Source organism: Neofelis nebulosa, chromosome 4 (assembly GCF_028018385.1).
Source record: "Neofelis nebulosa isolate mNeoNeb1 chromosome 4, mNeoNeb1.pri, whole genome shotgun sequence".
Classification (NCBI taxonomy): domain Eukaryota; kingdom Metazoa; phylum Chordata; class Mammalia; order Carnivora; family Felidae; genus Neofelis; species Neofelis nebulosa.
Genome location: NC_080785.1, coordinates 93070247 through 93091857, shown reverse-complemented (window position 1 = coordinate 93091857; position 21611 = coordinate 93070247). Strand labels below are relative to the sequence as shown.

At 43.5% G+C, this 21611-nt stretch overlaps 1 protein-coding gene and 1 long non-coding RNA gene across 3 annotated transcripts in view; one reads left to right on the top strand and one right to left on the bottom strand.

The window, feature by feature from the left end:
• LAMB4 (laminin subunit beta 4) overlaps positions 1-17235 on the top strand; it is a 107643-nt gene extending 90408 nt beyond the window's left edge. For both annotated transcript variants that reach the window (XM_058725388.1, XM_058725390.1), the window contains 5 exons: positions 2359-2566; positions 5359-5497; positions 8525-8698; positions 10000-10153; positions 14762-17235. In XM_058725388.1, coding sequence (XP_058581371.1) covers positions 2359-2566; positions 5359-5497; positions 8525-8698; positions 10000-10153; positions 14762-14901 — 815 coding nt within the window. In that variant the 3' untranslated portion in view covers positions 14902-17235. The remainder of the gene's footprint in view (positions 1-2358; positions 2567-5358; positions 5498-8524; positions 8699-9999; positions 10154-14761) is intronic.
• LOC131509551 (uncharacterized) overlaps positions 1-21611 on the bottom strand; it is a 45438-nt gene that overhangs the window by 9334 nt on the left and 14493 nt on the right. Inside the window, exon 2 of the long non-coding RNA XR_009260569.1 lies at positions 5354-5459. This is a non-coding gene — a long non-coding RNA (uncharacterized LOC131509551). The remainder of the gene's footprint in view (positions 1-5353; positions 5460-21611) is intronic.

The window sequence follows — 21611 nt, the reverse complement described above, 5'->3', positions numbered from 1 at the left end:
TGTTTCTAGATATTGGATTAGCAGCTCTAGTCCTGATTTTCGAAATAAGAACAAAATTAGGCAGTACAAATAATCGGTGAAAATAATCAAAATAATCCGTAAAAATAAATGGGGGTGCGATGGTCCCCTGGATGATCGTTCAAAAACAAATTTGCCGTGAGTTAGCTAGATGGACTGCTATTGACCAGACACAGATCCAGGAACTGGTGGGATTCAGGAATGCGTTAGCTATTTCTACAGACACGGGTCAATCCAGGCACGAAAACCAAAACTAAACCGAACTGCCAGACCCATAGTGTGACAATGGTGCACTAATACACCTCTGGGCCCCAGTGACGGTTCTGAAGGCAAGTTCAACTGCCTTCCACCTCATTCCCTGGGTCATAGAGCCTACTTCCTTACCAGTGGTATTTCTCATCGCTGCTGAATACATTTCTAATTTTAAAAAAAAGTTTAATTACGCTAAGGAAATGAAAAACAAAACTGTGTCCAGATTATTACAACAAAAATTAGGCAAAGGGAGAAATCCTATTCCATGAAAGAAACTTCCCTGATCTGGGCCCCAAGACCCTTGGTCACTGGGAAGCAATACCCTTCACTCACCGATTTCTTCTCTCTTTTCCATAAAACCCAAATGAGAGTATTATTAAATTGCATGGTGCCTACACTATTTAGCTATTCTTGACCCTTTTAATATTTTCCTTGTGGTCTGAATTCCCTATTAATGAAGTCCCATATGAAAATTTTGAATTTATCCTCTCATGATAAATGCTAATAAATGTTTGATGACAGATATGTGGTTCAACGAAATTCACTTACTAGAACTTTTTTTTATAAAAGGAAATACTATTTCTTACAAGAGCCAGCTCCCCGAGTACAGTACATTCTGTTTAAAGTATGATTTGAATTTATTCACCAAATTGTTGCTTTTTTTTTTCCAAAAGCATGACAGGAAGTAAAACATTCCTTTTATATTAGACAAAACAGCTAAAGCAAAAATGATTACCAAATGGATATATACTCATGTCGTGTCACTCAAAAGCTAAAAGCTGTCTGTGGTGCCCACTGTCTCCAGAAGAAAGTCCACGTTCCTTAGCCTCACATTGAGAGGTTCCTGTGTCCTGCTCCCAGCCCTTGGGGACTTCCGGTCCCTCCCACCCCCATTTAGACTCCACTCTCCTGCCAACAGTGATCTGATCATTGCTCCCAAGCTTTGGCTTTGGCGGTTCCCTCAATTTAGAATGCTTTGACCCCTGCCTTCGCCCCACATTTCCCTGAGTATAATCTCGCTGTCCTCCAGGCTCAGTTTATGTGCCTTTTTAAGGTTCTTCCTGAAATATTTTCCCCTCCCTCTGGGCCGCATATCATTTCATCTTATATTTATTGCTTCTGTTCGTATGTGATCGGTATTTGTATGGAACAGCTTAGATTCCCCCACTTGATGGTAAACCCCTTGAGGATTAGAGCTCCAACTCCCAATGTGGGATGTAGCATTCTGCCTCAGTAAGGAGCCAGAGAGTCACAAAGAGCTGTCATCCCGAACCCTAATGGCCGATCTTCTGCTGCACTTCTCAGGGAAGGCCAATTTTATTGTAATGAAAAGCAGGGCATGGGTGCATGTAACAGTTTCTTTATAATATGTTATTCATCCGGTACTTGCCTCTGTACTGTCACATCGCCTTCTCAAAATAGGACTTCGGTGGTGTCCAGTTATAGAGATGGGCAACCATTGTGTGCCTTTTTAAGGTCATGGAGAATTAGAATCGAGTTTTGTTGAGTCCAAACCTGGTGCTTCCCCGATACCTCATTCACTGTATTTGAATCTTCTCTTTTTAAGTTTATTTATTTTTGAGGAAGTGTGAGCAGGGGAGGGGCAGAGAGAGAGGAGAACAGAGGATCCAAAGTGGGCTCTGTGCTGACAGCAGACAGCCTGATGCGGGGCTCAAACTCACAAACCATGAGATCATGACTTGAGCCATAGTTGGATGCGTAGCCAACTGATCCACCGAGGCACCCCCACTGTATCTGAATCTTAATGACAGGCATCTGAACATTTTAATTGCTTTTGAATCGGTGCTTAAATAGTTCTTGGGAGGATGTTTTGCGGAACATACACAGTATTCCAAGTCTGTAGTTTTTCATTTTTCCAACAATCATTTGTGCAGTGTGTATTCAGAGAGAAGGGGAAACTGAGGATGAAGAAGAATCCATGGGGACATAGGCACTCTAATCCCTCTATTCTAGGGACACATAATCAAGTGCAAGTACATTTGACTTAGAGTTCGTTGTGCTTGTATTTATAAGATTCAGTGTTGAATAAGGAGACACAATGACCTAAAACCCACCTTCTTATTTAAGAGGAAAATGTGCCTCCGGAGGACATAGAGAAGGTTGCAAATCGTGTACTTGACATCCATCTACCAATAGCATCACAAAATCTAACCCGTGAACTTGACAAGATACGAAAACTGACGCAGCTCTGTGAGGACAACGGAACAGATGCGGGCAGGCTAAATAAAGCGGCAGACGAAGCCCGAAAGGTTTTGGTGAAAGCAAAAGGAGCTGAGTAAGTACAACATTAATAATCCCATTCCTGCTCTCACAGACCATCTGCTAAAAGACCATCTGCAAAATATTTGCGTGAGGAGTTACTTAACGTCCAAATGAAATTACCCTCCAGTAGTTCAATGCCCACAGTGAGGGCTAAGCCCTTTGCAGGTGTCTCAGGAAGCTGGGCAATTGGGAGGCAATGGGCGAGCATACATATTTTCAATTTGCCTTTCATAGAGTCGGAATGCCCTTCCAGTGATCTGGTACCTCTTCATGCCAATAAATGTCACAGACTAGTTATATGCCAGTATCTTAACAAGTGGTGGGAATATCGGTGTATTTTCCCTTTCTTGTTTACCTATGTCCGGGACTTTCTAAATTTACCATAATAGACAGTACCTTGAAGATCTAAATTTTTTTTTAAAAAGACCACACTAAAAAGATATGGTGGCGAGGGATAGAAGAAAGGAACACTAGTGCCCAGGAGTAACACAGGAGTAAAATTAGAGAGGACGCAGAATCAATTAACTCTTGCTTCCCCTTGTCCTTTTTGACTTCGCCAAGTGAAAAGGAAAAGACCTCTTGATGTTTTTATGAGCGTGGGGTGCTGTGGGTCAGAGTCATGGAGTCACTTGGACAGTGGCGACATCATCAGTATCCACCACCATTTTTGGGTGCCCCGCAGTTGAGCCCTGAGCTGCCTTCACTGTCTCCACACCCACTTGTGTAAATGAAGTGTACCAGACTCAGGTGTAAGCCCAGCCCCTTCCAGGGTTAATATTTAAAACTAGGAAGATTAAGTAACTGCAGTATAATCACTTGGCTATTAAAAATGATGCTGAGGAAGATTCTTGATAACATGCAGAGATTCTTGGAGTATAATGCTATTGCTTTTAAGAAGAAGAGAAGAGCTTATACACTGAAGAGGACCTCCATCATGAAAGGAAAAAAAATGTAGGATAAAAATACTGGACTACGCTGCTATCTTAAAAGGTGGTAGGATTAGTGGTAAATTTTTCCCTTCCTGATATAATTTTTTCTTTGTTTTGTGTTTCTACCTCCTCCTCCTCCTCCACCCCTCCCTCCTCCCCTCTCTCCTCCCCCTCTCTCCCTCCTCCCCTCCGTCCTCTCCTCCTCCTCCTTCTTCTTCTTCCTCCTTCTTCTTCTTTCTTCTTTCTTCTTCTTCTTCTTCTTCTTCTTCTTCTTCTTCTTCTTCTTCTAATTTTTCATATTTTCTAAATTTAATAAGCAGTTACATTGAAAACCTAAAGGAAAAAGAGGGGCGCCTTGGTGGCTCAGTCAGTTGAGCATCTGACTCTTGATTTCGGCTCAGGTCATGATCCCAGGGTCATGGGCTCAAGTCCCATGTTGGGCTCTGCACTGAGTGTGAAGCCTGCTTAAGATTCAATCTCTCTCTCTCTCTCTCTCTCTGTCCCCTCCCCCCCACATGTGTGCACGCTCTGCTTCTCTCTCTAAAATCTGAAGGAAAAAGAATATAATAAAAAGATACGGTGGTCAGGGAGTGTTAGGAGAACTTTCCTGAGCCCCTCCAGTAACTGTAGAGAAAGAAGTTATAGAAAGGGAAGTCTACATATTGTATGGTTCAACCAAAGGACATTCTGGAAAAGGCAAAACTGTGGAGACAGTGAAAAAGATGAGTAGTTGCCAGGGGTTGAGGGGAGGAATGAAAAAAAAAGGTGGAGCAGAGAGAAATTTTAGGACCGTAAAAATATGCCGTACGACACTATAATGATGAATACGTGGCATTGTGCGTTTGTCCAAACTCACAGAATGGACACCACCAGGAGTGAGCCCCAATGTAAACTATGGACTTCAGTGTCTATGATGTGTCCATGTGGGTTCGTCAATGCTAACAAATGTACCAGCCTGGCAGGGATGTTGATAACTGGGGAGGCTGTGCCCGCGGGGGGGTGGGGGAGAGGGGCAGGGGGCATAAGGGACCTCTCTGGACCTTCTGCTTAATTTTGCTGTGAACCCAAAACTGTTTTAAAAAAATAGCCTTTTTAAAAAAGTGAGTGAGAGATTCCACTAGGAGAGGTGGGGTTGCATGGGGAAGGCGGATGTTTTGCAAGTCAGTTTTTCTTGCTGTTCCACACGCACTTGTGATTCTGCCTCTGCAAAGGTCTATCTGATATTCCACTCGCTTGGTACATTCTTCCCAAGGTACTTCTGAGCCCACAGATCTAAGTATCTGCTGACTGTTGACTAGAGGTGAGCTTATTTCTGTAAAACAGACTATCACTTGGAATGCTTGTGATTTTAACCTCTGACTGGGCCCCTGGAAGCTAGGATGTCAGTGAAGCTTAAATAAACCTGAATAAACACAGCCTGAAAACGTAGGGGTTTTAGTTCTCTTTGCTGTCTGTGGAGTCTCTTGACTATCCCACCCCCACTCCGGTGAGGATTTAGAGAGTAGTGCTTAAGTTTGACAAACCAGGGAACTGGAATCGGCTGAGGAGAGTTATTTTGTTCAAAGCTGGGCAGTGAGAGTCCTCAAGCCTCTCTGGTTATGACAGATCAAGAAGGAACAAGGCCTGTGTCATTGATTTCCATATCTGCCGAAATCCGTATCTATTTGATATGTGTATATGTGCATTCTTATTGGCATGTAAAGATACCTATTTCTCAAAATAAAGATTTCCGCACTTTGCCTTGCTTAAGAGTAATTTAAATTTACTTTATAAATAATTCAGCCAAGTTTTTCCGTTGAGTCCAATGAACTCCTAAGGTGAAATAAATGAATAATTGTATATTTATCTAATCTGACACATTAATATCTTACCTTAGAAAAGCAGCAAATGTTCTATTAAATCTTGACAAAACGCTGAATAGATTGCAACAAGTTCAAACCACCCAAGGACGGATAAATTCTGCCATCACACAGCTGACTGCAGAGATAACAAAAATTAAAAAGAACACTGTGCAGGTATTTCTGTACCCTCTTTGAAACTAACCTGAAAAAAATTTTGAATGTGGACACAGCATGGTTTTTTTTTTTTGTGCCAGTGTGATGCTTGCCCTAACCCATCTGATAGGATGATTTTAGGATAAAATAAAATGATGGTGGCTTTATGCATTTAATTGATGTTCTTTTTTTTAAATGTTTTATTTTCAAGAGAGAGAGAGAGCGTGAGCTGGGGAGGGACAGAAAGAGAAGGACAGAGGATCTGACATGGGCTCTGTGCTGAGAGTAGAGAGCCCAGTGCAGGGCTTGAACTCACAAACCGTGAGATCATGACCTGAGCCGAAGTCAGATGCTCAACCAACTGAGCCACCCAGGCGCCCCAATGTTTTATGGAGCTCTCACAGTATCACTTCATTCATTCTTGACCCCTCCCGGGGGAAGAAGCAGGTGCTACTGTCTGCTTATAAATGAGGAAACTGAGACTTAGGGAGGTTAAGTGACCTGCCTAAGGTCACGCAGCTTATTAAAGGTAGATTTGAGGCCGGAGTTTAATCCCTTCTGATTCCAGGGAAAGCCATAGACTTGTGAAAGCTCATGAGGCAAAGAAATAAAGCTAATTGTTGCCAGGGTTTTGTAACTCCCAGGTTTTGCATGAGAGCTCATCAGACTATCCTAAGACTGAAAGAATATCTTACCCTAAAGAAAGTGTCCCGTCCAGAGCACGGGACAGGGTGCAAAGCCATGGTTTAACCCACAGAATGGATCCGGGAGAGGAACCTAGCAGTGGAGGACAGGACAGGACCTAGTCCCAAGGTGTGTGAAGTGTCTTCCTCCAAGTCTCCACTCTCCAGTCTATTCCCTTCTCCATAGAATGCTGGTTCCTCGGTCTCTGTTCTGCAGCCAGGCTTTATAGGTAAATACATGCAATTTGAAAAGAAAAGCAGAAACAGACAGAACAGGAAGCAGTGCACCAGGAAGTAAAAGGGTTGGATATGAACCCGTTGCAAATATTGGGCAGCAGAGAAACCAAAGAAGGGCTCCAGGATTTCCCCTTCGAGGCATATACTCTAGAACAGGGGATGGCGAAATAGAGCCCACGGGCCAAATGGGCTCACTAACTGTTGTTTTTTTGTTTTGTTTTGTTTTGTTTTTTTTATCCCAAATCATGAAGTCTTAGTGGAATACAGCCACACACTGTCGGTGGCTGCTTCTGTGCTACAGTGGCACAGAGTTGCATAGTTGTAATAAAGACTTTATGAACGACAGAGCACAACAACATTTACTACCTGGTCCTTTACGGAAACAGTCCGTAGACTTGTACTCTAGAAAAATTTCCTCGTGTGTCCAAGGGCACAACAAGGGACTTCTATTTCTACAAATATGGTGCACCCGGGACCCCAAGGAGCCCTCCTAGTAGAAAAATACCCAAAATGTTGCATAGGATTTTTTTTAATTTTAATACACAGCTGAATTAGTAAGAAATGGATGAACTCTTCAGAGGCCAACAGTGACAGGGAAGTCTGACGCCAGAGAGGTAATAAAGCATGAACCTGACAGCGAGCAGAGTGTATCTGCCAACCCCTGGTGCATGAGAGCTGTTGGTCTTAATGCTCACCAGGCAGAAGAGACAGAAAACAAAGCCCATTCAAGGAGAGAATAAGACCCCAAATGGAAAGGCAAAATTCTCAGTGAAATGTTAAACCCCTCCCCCCAACACACACACACACCCTGGGAGGGCAGCCCCAGTAAGACACTGGGGCTGTAGGGAAGGAAAGTCTTGACTAAGAATTTCTACCCCCAAGCTGGCTTTCACAGGAATTTGAGGGTCAGATTCACACTACCTGTGTGGCCCCCCACAACCTAAGCTGAAAATGTCCCTTAAGGTGGTCCTGGGCTGCCCTCAGATGCCTGGCAGAGACAAACAAGGGAATTCACCTTAAAACAAAGACTCAAAAAAAATTCTCCCCAAACACATAAAAGAACAAATTGCCTGCCTCAAGCAAGAGTCATCAGAAATAGTAAACAACAGAATCAGAACACAAGAGACTGGGGATATACCATCATTGGATACAGAATACAAAATCATAATGTTTATTATGCTTGGGAAAATCAAAGAAGGCATGAAAGGACGACCAAAGAATGAGATACAAGAGATAACAGGGGCGTCTGGGCGGCTCAGTCGGTTGAGCATCCAACTCTTAATTTTTAATTTCGGCTTAGGTCATGATCCCAGGGTCGTGGGATTGAGCCCCGGGCTGAGCATGAAGCCTGCGTAAGACTCTCTCTCTTCCCCTCTCCCCGACTCATGCTCTCTCACTCTAAAAAAATAAATAAATAAAAAGGATATAACAGATGACCAGTCAGATTTGACTTCTATATATGACAAATGTAGTCACGGAAATAAGAAACAAGTATAAGATGTTCATTATTGTTTGTAAGGGGGAAAAAAAATTAGAAGCCACCTGCAATAAATAACCGGAGAATAGGAATATCAATTGTATATCCGAACAATGGAATGCTTTAAATTGCTAAAACGGAATAAACAAGAGCTATGCAAACTAGCCAAGATGAAGTATACAAGCATAACTTTGAATTAAAAATTTAAGGTGCAGAAAGAGACAGTGTCATTTATTTGCATACAGTAAAAAAAAAAAAAAAGAAATACCGCAGGTGTTAAAAATACCGACTTTGTAATAGTAAAAAAGCATGTAGAAATACACGGGGTGACGCATGTTAGATTCAGGAGAGTGGTTCCCTTTAGGGGGACAGAAGGGATGGGATGAGGGTCTTCACTCACTGGCAAGCGCTTTATTCTTAAACGGGCTGGAAAGTGCGTAGATACGGGTCATATTTGCTTTCACACCCACGCGTATGTCTAGGAATATTTTATTACAACTTTCTTTTGGGTGGAACTGAAAAACTGAAGGAATGATTTACTTTCCCTTCACACCTAGCTTATTTTCTGAAGGGCATAATTAGATCATTTGTTTTTGTGTGGTTTGTTACACGAAGAGACTTTCTCCTTTCTGGTCTTTCAATCGACAACAGGCTGAAAAGGAAGCCAAGGACACCGAGAACAAGCTGGACTCAGCAAAGCAGCAGTCGGTGCTGGAAGCTGGACTCTCCCAGCTGCGGACCACGTTGCAAAGGAACAGGGGGCGAGCGGCCCGCGTGAGAGCTCAGGCTGCATCGGCCCAACGCCAAGCTGGGGGCCTTGAACAGGTCAGTGGCCCCACCAGTGCCACCAAGAGCAGACAGTGCTTCTTTGAAGGATAATCCTTTAACCCCACCTCATGGTGCCATTTGTCAGCAGTTCCCTTAGTGCTGGACCCTGCTCGGTGGTGTGTGTTAGTCGGGATTCCCATGGGCATGAAGGCTCTTCTGTAACGGAGGGCTGTCTCCGGGGAAGACAAACGTCCTTTGACCATCCTAGGAGTGTTTCCTCCCCCTCATCTACTCCTCCTAGTACTTCTAGTGGTTTCCTGGTCTATTTTTTCCCTCCCTTCCAAACATTCACAGTCTGTGCCGTGGGTCTATCTTGGGCGTATTTACCCTTTACTCTAGATAAATCACATAACCTATAATGAAAACAAGTGAAAGTCACCTGCCAAAGAGAATAGATCATGTTACAAAAGTCAGAGTGAGTTAATTAAACAGTTGTGGAAAATACCCTACTAATCTAGTTTGCTGAAAGAAACTATCAACTCATTTTCTTAGCAGGATATCTCTGGTTGGCTGCATTAATAGAGTAGCTTACACAAAGGAAAGATGTTCAAGTGTTTTTACAATTAGTCGGTTCTCTTGCTTTTAATTTCTAATGGGCAGGGTCACTCCCCCCTCGCCCCGCCCCCCACTTGGGACTTGAGCACACTTTCTATGAACAGAAGTGGAGAAAGGTACTTCCCGCCCACCCCCTCCCCATCTCCATGGGGCCTTCCTGGCCTTCACTCATCTATTTAACATTCTAGACTGTCAGCCACGCGGGCTGACCCCAGAGATGTCCATTCTAACACTGAGGGAGCTCTGGACACTAACACATATATACTTCGCTTCCTGCCTCATTTCTCTCTTACCTATTTGCCAGCCAAATAACGTATCGTTGCTACTAAATCTTTGCCACTAACTCTGCCCTTCATCCTGTACAGGCAGCTGTCTGATCCAGCTGAACCAAAGATTTGTCAAAGGCAGGATTGCGTCAGTTCTGTCCTCTGTATCTCCCACCTTAGCTAGTTTAGCACAAACAATCGGTGCTTCCTAAATCATTGCCTTAACATGGAATTAACATTGCTATTTTGTAACCAAGCAGTTTTATGTTTAATTAGCTAAAGCTGAGGATTTTTTTTCAGTCTAAAAAAAAAAACATTGCAAATAAAAGCCCTGTTGGAAATATCAGGGTGACTCCAGCATATTGATCAGATCATGGTTTCCGCTTGCACCTTTTGTGAACGGTATCAGGCAACTATCACACCCGTATACACGCTTTATAAATATTTTCTGGTGATGGGAGCGTTTCTCTGTTATAGGAGTTTGCAGAGCTAAACAACCAATATGCTGTTCTGCAGCATAAGACAAGTGCCACAGGACTGACAAAGGTAACATTAGATAAAGTGGAACAGCTGAAAGAGGCGGCAGAAAAACTGGCCACAGATACAGAAGACAAGATAAGAAGAATAGCAGGTATTTCTTCCTTTTTTGTAGCTTTCTGGAGGTCTAAGTGGCAGGTGAAATTGTCTATATTTAAAGTGTACACTGTGACAATATGATGGGCATATATGTTGTAAAATGATCGCCACAATTACGTTAATCAACAGCAGCCCACATACTTTTTATGGTAAGAATGTTTAACATCTACTCCTATATGCAATAGAATATTATTAACTAGACAGCGCCGCACTGACCATGCGATCCCCAGACTTTTTCATCTTAAAACTGAACCCTTTTACCAAGCTCTCCCCATTTCCCCAACCCACCAGACCCTGGCAGCCACCATTCTCTCTGCTTCTAGGAGTTCAACTTTTTTTTTTTTTTTTTTTGGATTCCACATGAATCTATGAGTGAGATCATATAGTATTTGTCTTTCTCTCTCCAGCTTATTTTCACTTAGCATAATGTCCTCCGGGTTCATCTATGTTGTTGCAAATGGCAGAATTTCCTCCTTTTTTTATGGCTGAATTACACACACACACACACACACACACACACACACACACACATTTTCTTCATTCATTGATGGACACTCAGGTTGTTTCCATAGTTTATTTATTGTGAATAATGCTGCAGGGAACATGGGAATGCAGATATCCTCTTTGAGATATGGATTTCATTTCCTTCAGAGAGATACCCAGAAAGGGGATTGCTGGATTATATGGGAGTTCTCTCTATTCTATCACATGCTCCACCACTGTGACAATAACAGAGTGCCGCACTTCCCTGGTAGAATGTATACCAATTGATCATGACACAGTTCAACCACATATGAGTCCACTGAGGAAAGGAAGGAGGAATGGGGTCAGTGCCTTGGGGACCGCAGTGTAACAAGCCACTTACATGGTTTTACTTCAAAGGGTATCATCGAGCCTGCATTTCTGTGTTCATCAGAACAAACTGGCATGGCCTTTGGTCAACCTGAAATGCCCTTTTCCGAACCCACTGTTTCTCAACCCAGGGTGATTTTATCTCCTTCCCTGGGGACAAAAACGTCTGAAAACATTTCTGCTTGTCACACCTAGGGGGTTCCACCGGCATCTAGTGGATGGGGGCCGGGGGCACAGGTAATCATTCCATGATGCACAGGACAGCCCCACAGTGAACAATTATTTTACCCAGAGAATCAGTAGTGTGGATATTGAGAAACTTGAAACACCCCGTCCTAACCTATGCTTCCTATTTCTCCTCTCATGCAAATAACTGTTTTGGAGTCCATGTGATCTAGACCCCAAGGCACTGGTCATCCTACAGAGATCTGTAGGCAGCATTCCAGAAGGAATCATAGTCCAGACAAGGATTTTGATCAAAAATGGACATTCAGATGCGCACAAAGTGTAGTAAATACAGAATGCATACAGTCAGAAAGTTCATCAGAATCTTCTTCCCCTACAACTTGTACTCATGGTTTTTCTAGGCAGTCATCATGCCCTTAACTGCTTCTAAATCATCAAGAAATACCAAATGATGAGTGGTCTAGTTTCACTTTTGGTTGTATTTGTATTGTCTCCAAAACTTTAAAGTGAATCATATTCATTTGGAATGTAAATAACTCTCAAAATATTCAAACAACCAAGACTCCTCCTGTATAATGCTTCTTTGTTATAAAATGAGTCTTTGGCCTTAGAATCACTTATATTCCCACTATGACAGGGAACAAAATGAGAACACACCATTGGTGTGGGCCAAAGTCAGGAAAAATACATCCCACCCTGTTACCATTCATTATCTCTGGGGAGGGGGAGAGTAAAGAGGAAAATGCTACTTTTTCTATTAATGTAATTGTTTATATAATTTACATCTTTTACATTTATGTAATTTACACAGTTTTCACTTTCCATATTTTCCTAACAATTTTGAGAAGAAATTAACTAGGAAAGAGTCAAAAAGACAGAGCGGTTTTTATTGTGCCCTCCATAAGCAATACCATGAAAATCAGTTGCTGTTATTCACACAACTTCGTCCTTACTGTAGGAGCAAAAACGTGGGGAGAACATTTTCTGTCTTGTGTTTTATGTTGAGGCCCAAACTGTTTCCACGTATTCCCATAGCCTCAAACTCTCAACAGTTTTTGAAATTCGCTTGGAAGAGAAGTTAGGGGCCTTCTAAGAGAAGTCTAAAATAACACACTCCACTTTCTTGGCTCTGTTTTGAGAGCTGTTTTGACAGCTCAACAAGGTAGGAAAAGAAGACATTGGTTTGGCCACCTTCCTGATTCTGCCACTCGAGAAGGGTCTGAACCCCAACAGCTGTGCTCTGGTCGTACCTGTTAGGAAGAAGTGCCCATGGGACCCCAGAAGGGAGCCCTTATTTACGTTGGCAGGGTCAAGGTTGAGTGAGAATGGACCCCAGTCCACAGCCAGGGTCCCTTTATAGTCCTTTGGGTCATTCAGGGTCCCAGCGAAAAATAGGAAGCACACCTGGATAGAATTCTGGATCATATATATATACATATATATATATATATATATATATACACACATACATATGTATATATGTACATATTCTATATGTATGTGTATATATATATGTGTGTATATATATATATATATATATATATATATATATATTAATGTTTATTTCTGAGAGAGAGAGAGAGAGAGAGAGAGACAGAGCATGAGTGGGGGAAGGGCAGAGAGAGAGGGAGACACAGAATCTGAAGCAGGCTCCAGGTTCTGTCTGAGCCGTCAGCACAGAGCCTGACACAGGGCTCAAAGCCACGAACTGCAAGACCATGACCTGAGCTGAAATCGGATGCTTAACTGACTGAGCCACCCAGATGCCCCTGGATCGCATACTTATAAACAGAGTGGGCTCTGTTATCTATTTGTTGTGTAACAAAGCACTCCCAAATGTAAGGGCTTAACACAGCAGCCGTGCATTATTTTTCTGTGGCTTTCTGGGTGGCTGTTCTGTGGGTCTGTCCTGAGTTCTTCAAGCAGGTGCTCTCAGCTCCTGGGTCAGCTGGCTGGTCTGCCCGGGGCCGGGCTTGACTGAGATGCTGGACCGTTTTCTCCAGGGTCTTTTATCCCAGGCTGCCTTACGGCTGCTTGTATTGAATTCCATGAGAATGAGCACAGAAACTGCAAGGCCCCTGTGGTCCTGTACGTTTCTTTCCCTTCATACTGGTCAAAACAACATGCGGTGCTGGACCTGGTTTGAGGGGGGAGGGCAGATAGCCTCTACTTCTTGATAGGAGGAACTCTAAAAACCACCCAGGAATTCAGAGAATCTAGTAAGGGTGTGGAGGTACCTGGTGACAGGCAGCAATGAGAAGCCATCAGTGTCCCTGGGCCTGAAGGGGCAGGGGAAGCAGGAGGGCCAGAGCCCTGAAGTAGCTCTATGAAGGCTGGAGCCAGAGGCGGGGGGGCCACCTTTGCAGGCTGGGCGGACAGATGCATAAACTGCCTGCTTCTCCACGGGGACTGTCTGCTCGCCCGGCCCTCCCCCTACCATCACTTCCCAGAACTGTCCAGGGGCCAAGTGTGAATGAGACCCAGAGATCAAGGGAGCTGGATGATGTCACCCACTGAGGCCAGCTTTCCAGGACAGAGCAGGATGGAGAATGGATGTGGTCAGGCAAACGAGGAGTAACCCGCATAGCCTCACTCACTTATGTGGCGGAAACAGAGGGGGCTTTTCTCCTTTTAGAACAAGTCCCCTTCCAGTGCTGGATCTCCTTTTCATTCCCAAGTGACCTGTATTTAAGTTTCTAGAGACAGAATGCTCGCCACCTTCCATAACAGCTCTTTCTTTGAACAGCTGCGACTGCTAGAAAGTTCTTTATAAATCAGACAAAATCTTCCTTCCTGGAACTTTCACCTGCTGGTTTCATTCTGTTTCCTTAGGATGACAAAAAACACCCACATTTCAGATGTCTTCAGCACTCTGGTTCCTTCCTCTAGACACACGCTCCAGGCTAGTGTGACAATTCCCCCAGGCCACCCGATCACCCAGGTGTGATCTGTCCAGGTGAAGCAAGACATTTATTTTCCTTCTTTAAGAAGTTCCTCATCAGGGGCACTTGGGTGGTTCAGTCAGTTGAGCACCTGACTTCGGCTCAGGTCACGATCTCATGGTTTGTGAGTTCCAGCCCCATTTGGGGCTCTGTGCTGACAGCTCAGAACCTGGGGTCTGCTTCCGATTCTCTGTCTCCCTCGCTCTCTGCCCTCCCCCACTCACCCTCTGTCTGTCTCACTCTCGAAAATAAACATTAAAATTAAAAAAAAAGTGAAGTTAAAACAGCAAGAACAAACATTTGGAAATATGCACCAAATCCAATCAAGGCTCATCATTTGTCTTTTCATTTCTAATGAATTCTAACTCGCTTTAGACTGACATTGATAAATGCCATTAGATAGAAACTACTTTTTAGACAAAAATATCAACTTTTCTGCCCTGATTTGTGTGAAAACCTCAAGAAGTCTGGTGAAAATAAACGTTTTGTCCGTGGAATCAAAACGCAAAGCTAAATACATCTTTAAGAGACCCGTAAATCCCTGTGTAAGGTATAAGGCAGGTATCCAGATTCCAAACCAGACCAAAACCAAATACATCCTGTACTTCATTTTCTTGTTTCAGATTTAGAAAAGAAGATCCAAGATTTGAATCTGAGTAGACAAGAAAAAGCTGACCAACTGAAAGAGTTGGAAGATCAAGTTGTTGCCATTAAAAATGAGATTGTTGAGCGAGAAAATAAATACGCTGCTTGCTACAGTTAGGCAGAGGGGAAGTACGAAGTCACCTGTGCCTTCCTTTCTGGCTTCTGACAAGTAAACCTGAGGAGCTGTGCTGAACGTGAGAAACAGAAATGGTCAGTCCTGCCTGCCTCCCTGTCCCGAGCCCGGTCCTTGCCAGAGATCTGAGCTGGGCCCAGGCAATGCTGTTCCGCATGGAATAGAAAGGGGGAAGCAGAGAAATCGCCTCTGGCTTGAGAAACCTTTCCTCTTGCCTTCCTTTCTCTTTCATAACCTAAAAATAATTTGTTACATATGGCAAGCACAAATCTAAATAAGTATTCTATTTACTAATCATCATTTCAGTCAAGCGAAACTAAATGTGAAATGACTTGCTAGGGGCTGGGGGACAAGGGGAAAAGTGTTACTACTAATCAGTGGGCATAAAGTTCCAGTGAAGCAACGTGAATACGTTCTAGAGTTCTGCCTTACATTACACGTAAGTCAAGGATAACGTATTGCACACTTACAAGTGTGTTAAGAAGGTAGATCTCACGGTGCCTGCATGGCTCAGTCAGTTGGGCATCCAACTCTTGATTTCAGCTCAGGTCATGATCTCATGGTTTGTGAGATCCAGTCCCACGTCAGGCTACCCATTAGCAGTGTGGAGCCTGCTTGGGATTCTCTCTCTCCCTCTCCCTCTCTGCTTTTTCTCTGCTTGTGCTCTCTCTCTCACTCTCGAAATAAATAAATAAACTTAAAAAAAAAAAGGTAGATCTCATATTAAATGTTCTTACCACAATAAAGTAAAATAAATTTAAGCAAATGAAGTTAAAATAAGTCAATGTCTCTAACACTAGAATGGAATAAATTTGGATGGCATGTGTTAGCTTGTCCTGTATTTGATTTTTATTTGGATTTGCGCTATGTACGAAACTATCACTCTATCGTGAGTAAAATGCATAGAATTCAAAATGTAATTAAAAAAAATTTTTTTTTACATTTATTTATTTTTGAGAGACAGAGAGAGACAGAGCGCAAGCAGGGGAGGGACAGAGAGAGAGGGAGACATAGAATCCAAAGCAGGCTCCAGGCTCTGAGCTGTCAGCACAGAGCCCAAAGCAGGGCTCGAACCCATGAACCGTGAGATCATGACCTGAGCCGAAGTCAGATGCCTAACCGACCGAGCCACCCGGGCGCCCCCAAAATGTAATTTTTATACCCGCTTCCCTATATATCCATTCTCTCAACCAAAGAATTCCGCCCTCCCCAAATGGCACTGGAACAAGATTCAAAAAGATAAATATTGAACTACTTTTCATAATTTGTCTGTAAGCATTTTTGCTGCAAAATCTGATTTTTGAAAGAGTAGCAATCCTGCTGTTATTGTTTGGTATGAAAGACCGGGTTGTCTCATTTCCAATTAGGTCTATGAGTCCACATTAACTTGTTTTGCATGTCTGCTATATAACAGAGCACAGTGCTTCTATTTGTGAAAGTTGTCCTTCAGCAGGGTTATTTTAAGGGAATCTAGCCCCTCATTTTTGCATAAGAAATAATGGACACTGACACTGCCATATGAAAGAGGAAAGCAGCTGGAACCATGTCCCTTAAAGACTGACTCATAAAAACTGGATTTAAACATTTAACGAAGGGGGCTTTAGGATTACACAGAATTATGACATTTCTTAAAACATAGATTATTTAGGAAAATTGCAGTTTCCCTGGAGATCCTGAAGAATGGAATGACATTTTTCTACCGGAAAGACCCCCCAGAAATCTCTCTTGAAACATGATTGTAATGTTCTTACACTTTTGGAAACTTCTACGAAAACAAATGACACACGGAGTTGAACACTAGACTGTCACAATGTCTACGTTGTTTGCTCCAACATACAGAGTGGAACACACTCCAGCTTTCCCACCAGGACACTGACTTCCACCTTTGAACAGGTGGTTGACTTTCCAAGCATGGGTATCTGTTTGCAACAGCAACATTCAACCGTTTTACCTTTTTAGTGGTTGGAGACTATGCAAGTACCAGCCAGAGAGTGTGGAAAGGGTTGAAGAGGAAGGAGTTTCTGTCTTCTGACCAGGAGGCTATTGAAGTCACCCCGGGCAGCAAATTCCCCAGCGCTGAGGAAAGCATGGGAATCAAGTGCAAGGGCAAGATAAACCCACCATCTCTCCTCCAGGCCTCCGGGGATGAGGGATCCCGGTTGGAGGAGGTTAGGAAGTATGTGATGTATTTTGGAAAGACTGTAATCAAAAAGTGGTTATGCTTTCTAAACTTTGGTGTTTAATAAGCCTTGGTTATCTTAAAAAAAATGGGCATATGCAAAAAATCTTCTTCCTGAGATAAATCATTTGTAACTTGTACCGTTTGCTGTATTGGTTGTTCAAGAAGTGACCCAGGCAAAGATTCGGTGAAACGGTATCTTTTATACGTTGCAGAGTCATCTGAAAATGTGTGGCAAGATCTACTGTAAGACTTAGTTGAACCTGCATATTAAGAAAATAATCTTGGGGCGCCCGGGAGGCTCAGTCAGTTAAGCGTCCGACTTCAGCTCAGGTCACGATCTCACGGTCCGTGAGTTCGAGCCCCGCGTCGGCTGATGGCCCAGAGCCTGGAGCCTGCTTCCGATTCTGTGTCTCCCTCTCTCTCTGCTCCTCCCCCATTCATGCTATGTCTCTCTCTGTCTCAAAAATAAATAAACATTAAAAAAAATTTTGAAAAAAAAAAGAAAATAATCTTAAACAGAGGGGCAGAAAAGCTTTGTGAATAATTTGTTATAACACTCCTTATATTAAAAATGCGAAGAATCCAAATAACCAACAATAAAAGACCAGTTAAATATTATGATTTTACCAGTCTGGTTCTTGGATGCAAACATTGAAAACCAACACGAGCTCATCATGCAGGAAACGGCTTTATTTAAACGTAATCTAACAGCACATAAAATGGGAGAAATGGCTGGAGAGACTGCAACCAAGGACAATTATGCCTCGGGAACACGTCTGAGATCACACTCCCAGAAATCCCGGGTGAGGATGCTAATGCTGTCCCTACTAGACACTCTAACCATCTAGTTAATTCTCCACTGTCTTGCATCTTGCATCTTGCATCACTCTCTCATGACTCAACATCCCTGGGAACACTTTCCAGCCTGAGCCTCTTCATGTGCCCTGGCCACCGGAGAGAAGAGAGAATGTCCGCCTCCTTTAGCTTGGGTAGTAGGAGGGGGGTTTCGCCTCCACCAGTCTCTGGAATCTTCCAAGGTAGGAAGTATTTTGATGCCAAGCATCAAAAAATTATAAATTTCCATTATAATCTGACTCTTCCTAATATCACGATGCATTCTTCATCCCCCTTTTGATTCTAAAACCAAAACAAATGCTTCCAGGGGCACCTGGGTGGCTCAATCAGTTAAGCATCCAACTTCCGCTCAGGTCATGATCTCTTGGTTCATGAGTTCGAGCCCTGCGTCTGGCTCTGTGCTTACAGCTCGGAGCCTGGAGCCTGCTTCGGATTCTGTGTCTCCCTCTGTCTCTGCCCCTCCCTTGCTCTCTCTCTCTCTCTCTCTCAAAAATAAACATTAAAAAAAATTTAAAAACACAGATTGAGATTGCAAACTTCGTCTCTGTGACTCCTCAAGAGGATGTATTAGGATTGATGGTTTTCTTCCCTTGCTACTCATTCCACGTTCCCTCTGCCTTCAGCAAGCATCTCTTTGCCAGTTAGAGTGACCCAAACCTCCTTTCCTGAGGATTCTGTCTTTGAAGGTCCTTCAAGTACAGGGGTAGAGTGCTCTTACATTTTGCCCTTGGATGTGGCAGGACTGGATTGTGGAGATTGTAGTCACACGCCTCTAGGCTGCCACTGTGTAACAGCAGCCCTTTAAGAGTTGAGATCAAGTACCCCAATCCAAAGCATAATTCCCCCCCTTTTTAGCCTGTTTATCCTCTAGCATGAGGACCCAGAAATAGCCGGGTATTGGCGTGTTTTCCAATTGAATGGTGCAACTATTGTGTCGTCTAGTAAGAACGTACTTCCTTAGAGACCAGAAGCCAAAGTCAGGTATAGGAAGTAACATTTGGCCTGCGAGTCATTTGGATGTAACTGTGAACAGTGTCACACAGACTTTCACTCTCTGTTGGTTTTAGATCCATGTATACTGCATAGGAGAAGGCTCCATCAGCTTTCATGGAAGCAGGCATGGCTCTGTCTGGCATCTGCATGAATACATTTTCTTTTTTTTTTTTAAGTTTATTTATTTATTTTGAGATGGGGGTGCTGTGAGAGAGGGGGAGGGGCAGAGAGAGAGGAGAGAGAATCCCAAGCAGGGTCTGCACTGTCAGTGCAGAGCCCGATGTGGGGCTCAAACTCACAAACTGCGAGATCATGACCTGAGCCGAACGAAGTTGGATGCTCAACTGACTGAGCCACCCCAACATGATATACATTTTCTTTGCTTTGGTTACAATTTTTCTAATTGTTTCCTAAACTTGAGTTGACTGAATGCTACATCTACCCAGCACTGGGAAGTCTCTTGAGGTGTGTGAGGGACCAGTAGAGAGAAGTCTAGATGAATTCTGTGCATCTCAGAGCAGGGGTTGAGTGAAGGGCAGGAGACAGCCAAGACGGAGACCGAGAGTAGTGGCCGGGCTTATAGAGACTGGGACCGGCAAGACCCAATAACAGGGCAGCAGACAGGATCTAAGACTCTGAATGTGGAAGGGAGAGCAAGATGGTGGACAGCGCACTGGGTAGGTCACACACGGTGTGGGTCAGAGGTCAGAAACATTTGTAAACCAGCTAGTCTCAGCAGAAAATCATTACGGAATGGGAATGCAATCTGGTGCAACCACTCTGGAAAACAGTATGGAAGTTCCTCAAAAAACTAAAAATAGAACTTCCCTACGACCCAGCAATTGCACTACTAGGCATTTATCCAAGGGATACAGGTGTGCTGTTTCAAAGGGACACACGCACCCCAATGTTTATAGCAGCACTATCAACAACAGCCAAAGTATGGAAAGAGCCCAAATGTCCATCGATGGATGAATGGATAAAGAAGATGTGGTGTGTGTGTATACACACACACACACACACACACACACACACAATGGAGTATTACTTGGCAATCAAAAAGAATGAAATCTTGCCATTTGCAACTACGTGGATGGAACCAGAGGGTATTATGTTAAGTGAAATTAGTCAGAGAAAGACACAAATCATATGACTTCACTCATATGAAGACTTTGAGACAAAACAGATGAACATAAGGGAAGGCAAACCAAAATAATATAAAAACAGGGAGGGGGACAAAACAGAAGAGACTCATAAATATGGAGACCAAACTGAGGGTGGCTGGAGGGGTTGTGGGAGGGGGGTGGGCTACATGGGCAAGGGGCACTAAGGAATCTACTCCTGAAATCATTGTTTCAGTATATGCTAACTAATTTGGATGCAAATTTTAAAAAATAAAAAATTAAATTAAAAAAATTAAAAAAAAAATCATTATGAAAGATCAGGACACAGACCACATGAGGCAGCTGCTGTGGTCCATTAAGGAAACCACTCTATCTTCTCCTAAATTAGAAGCCGATCTCAGGTGAAGGGCAGCTCAGGGCCAATAGTTACTTGGAATTAGCCCAAAACACCAAGATGCAAAAGGAAGTGAGGGGAAACCAAAAGCAGATCTTGCCAAGACCAAACAAGCCCGAGGGGGAACAGGCTAGAAATTGCTATTCAATATCCCTTCTCTCCCTTCATTCTTTGGGTAATAGGACTCCTCCACGTTTTAACTGGGTCCACGGCTGCCTAGTTCGAGAAACCGTACTTCTCAACCTCCCTTGCAGTTCAGTGTGACCATGTGACTGAATTCTGGCCAGGAGGATAGTAGGGGAGAGTGTTGTATGCAACCTCAAGGACACAACCTTAAAAGGAAGTTGTTCACCCGCTGCAGTAGGCAGAATAGTGACCCTCAAAATGTGTCCATGTCCTAATCTCCTTAGCCTGTAACTGTTACATCATATGGCAGAGGGAAATTAGGGCTGCAGATGGAGTTGTGGTACTGACAGCTGACCCTGAAATCTGGCAATTAGCCTGGATTATCCAGGTGGGTCCAATGTAATCGTAAGAGTCCTTAAAAGTGGAAGAGGGAGGCGGAAGAGGGAGGCGGAAAAAGGATTCGGCGAGATGTCAGCATCAGGAGGGTTTGGGCTGATGTTGCTGTCCTTCAAGATGGAGGACAGGCACCACGGTGAACGTAAGTGGACCTTAGAAGCTGGAAAAAGCAAGGAAAGGGATTCTTCTCCACTGCCTCCAGAAAAGAGCACAGCTATGCACGCCACACTTTGATTTTAGCCCGGTGAGATGTGTACCAGACGTCTAACCTACAAAAATGTAAGCTAAACATGCCCTTTTAAGCTACTATGTTTGTGGTAACTGGTTCTAGCAGCAACAGGAAACTAATACAGTCTCCATTTCTTTTTCCCCTTCAAGTGGGTTGCAATACGGTGAGCCAGGTATAACCCTGTAGATGAGGATCATACTGGTGGGAAAAAAAGCAAAAGAAACTTAAGTCCCTAATTGACTAGCAGTCAGGGTTCCGGCATGATGCAGAGGGTACAAGCGGGTACCGTTTCATCAGGGAATGGTGGACAAAGATGTGGTCAGAGTGGAGGAAAACCATAAAAGGACAGCATGAGACGGGGGTCATCAGCACACTTGGCCGTGGGTGAGGAAAGAT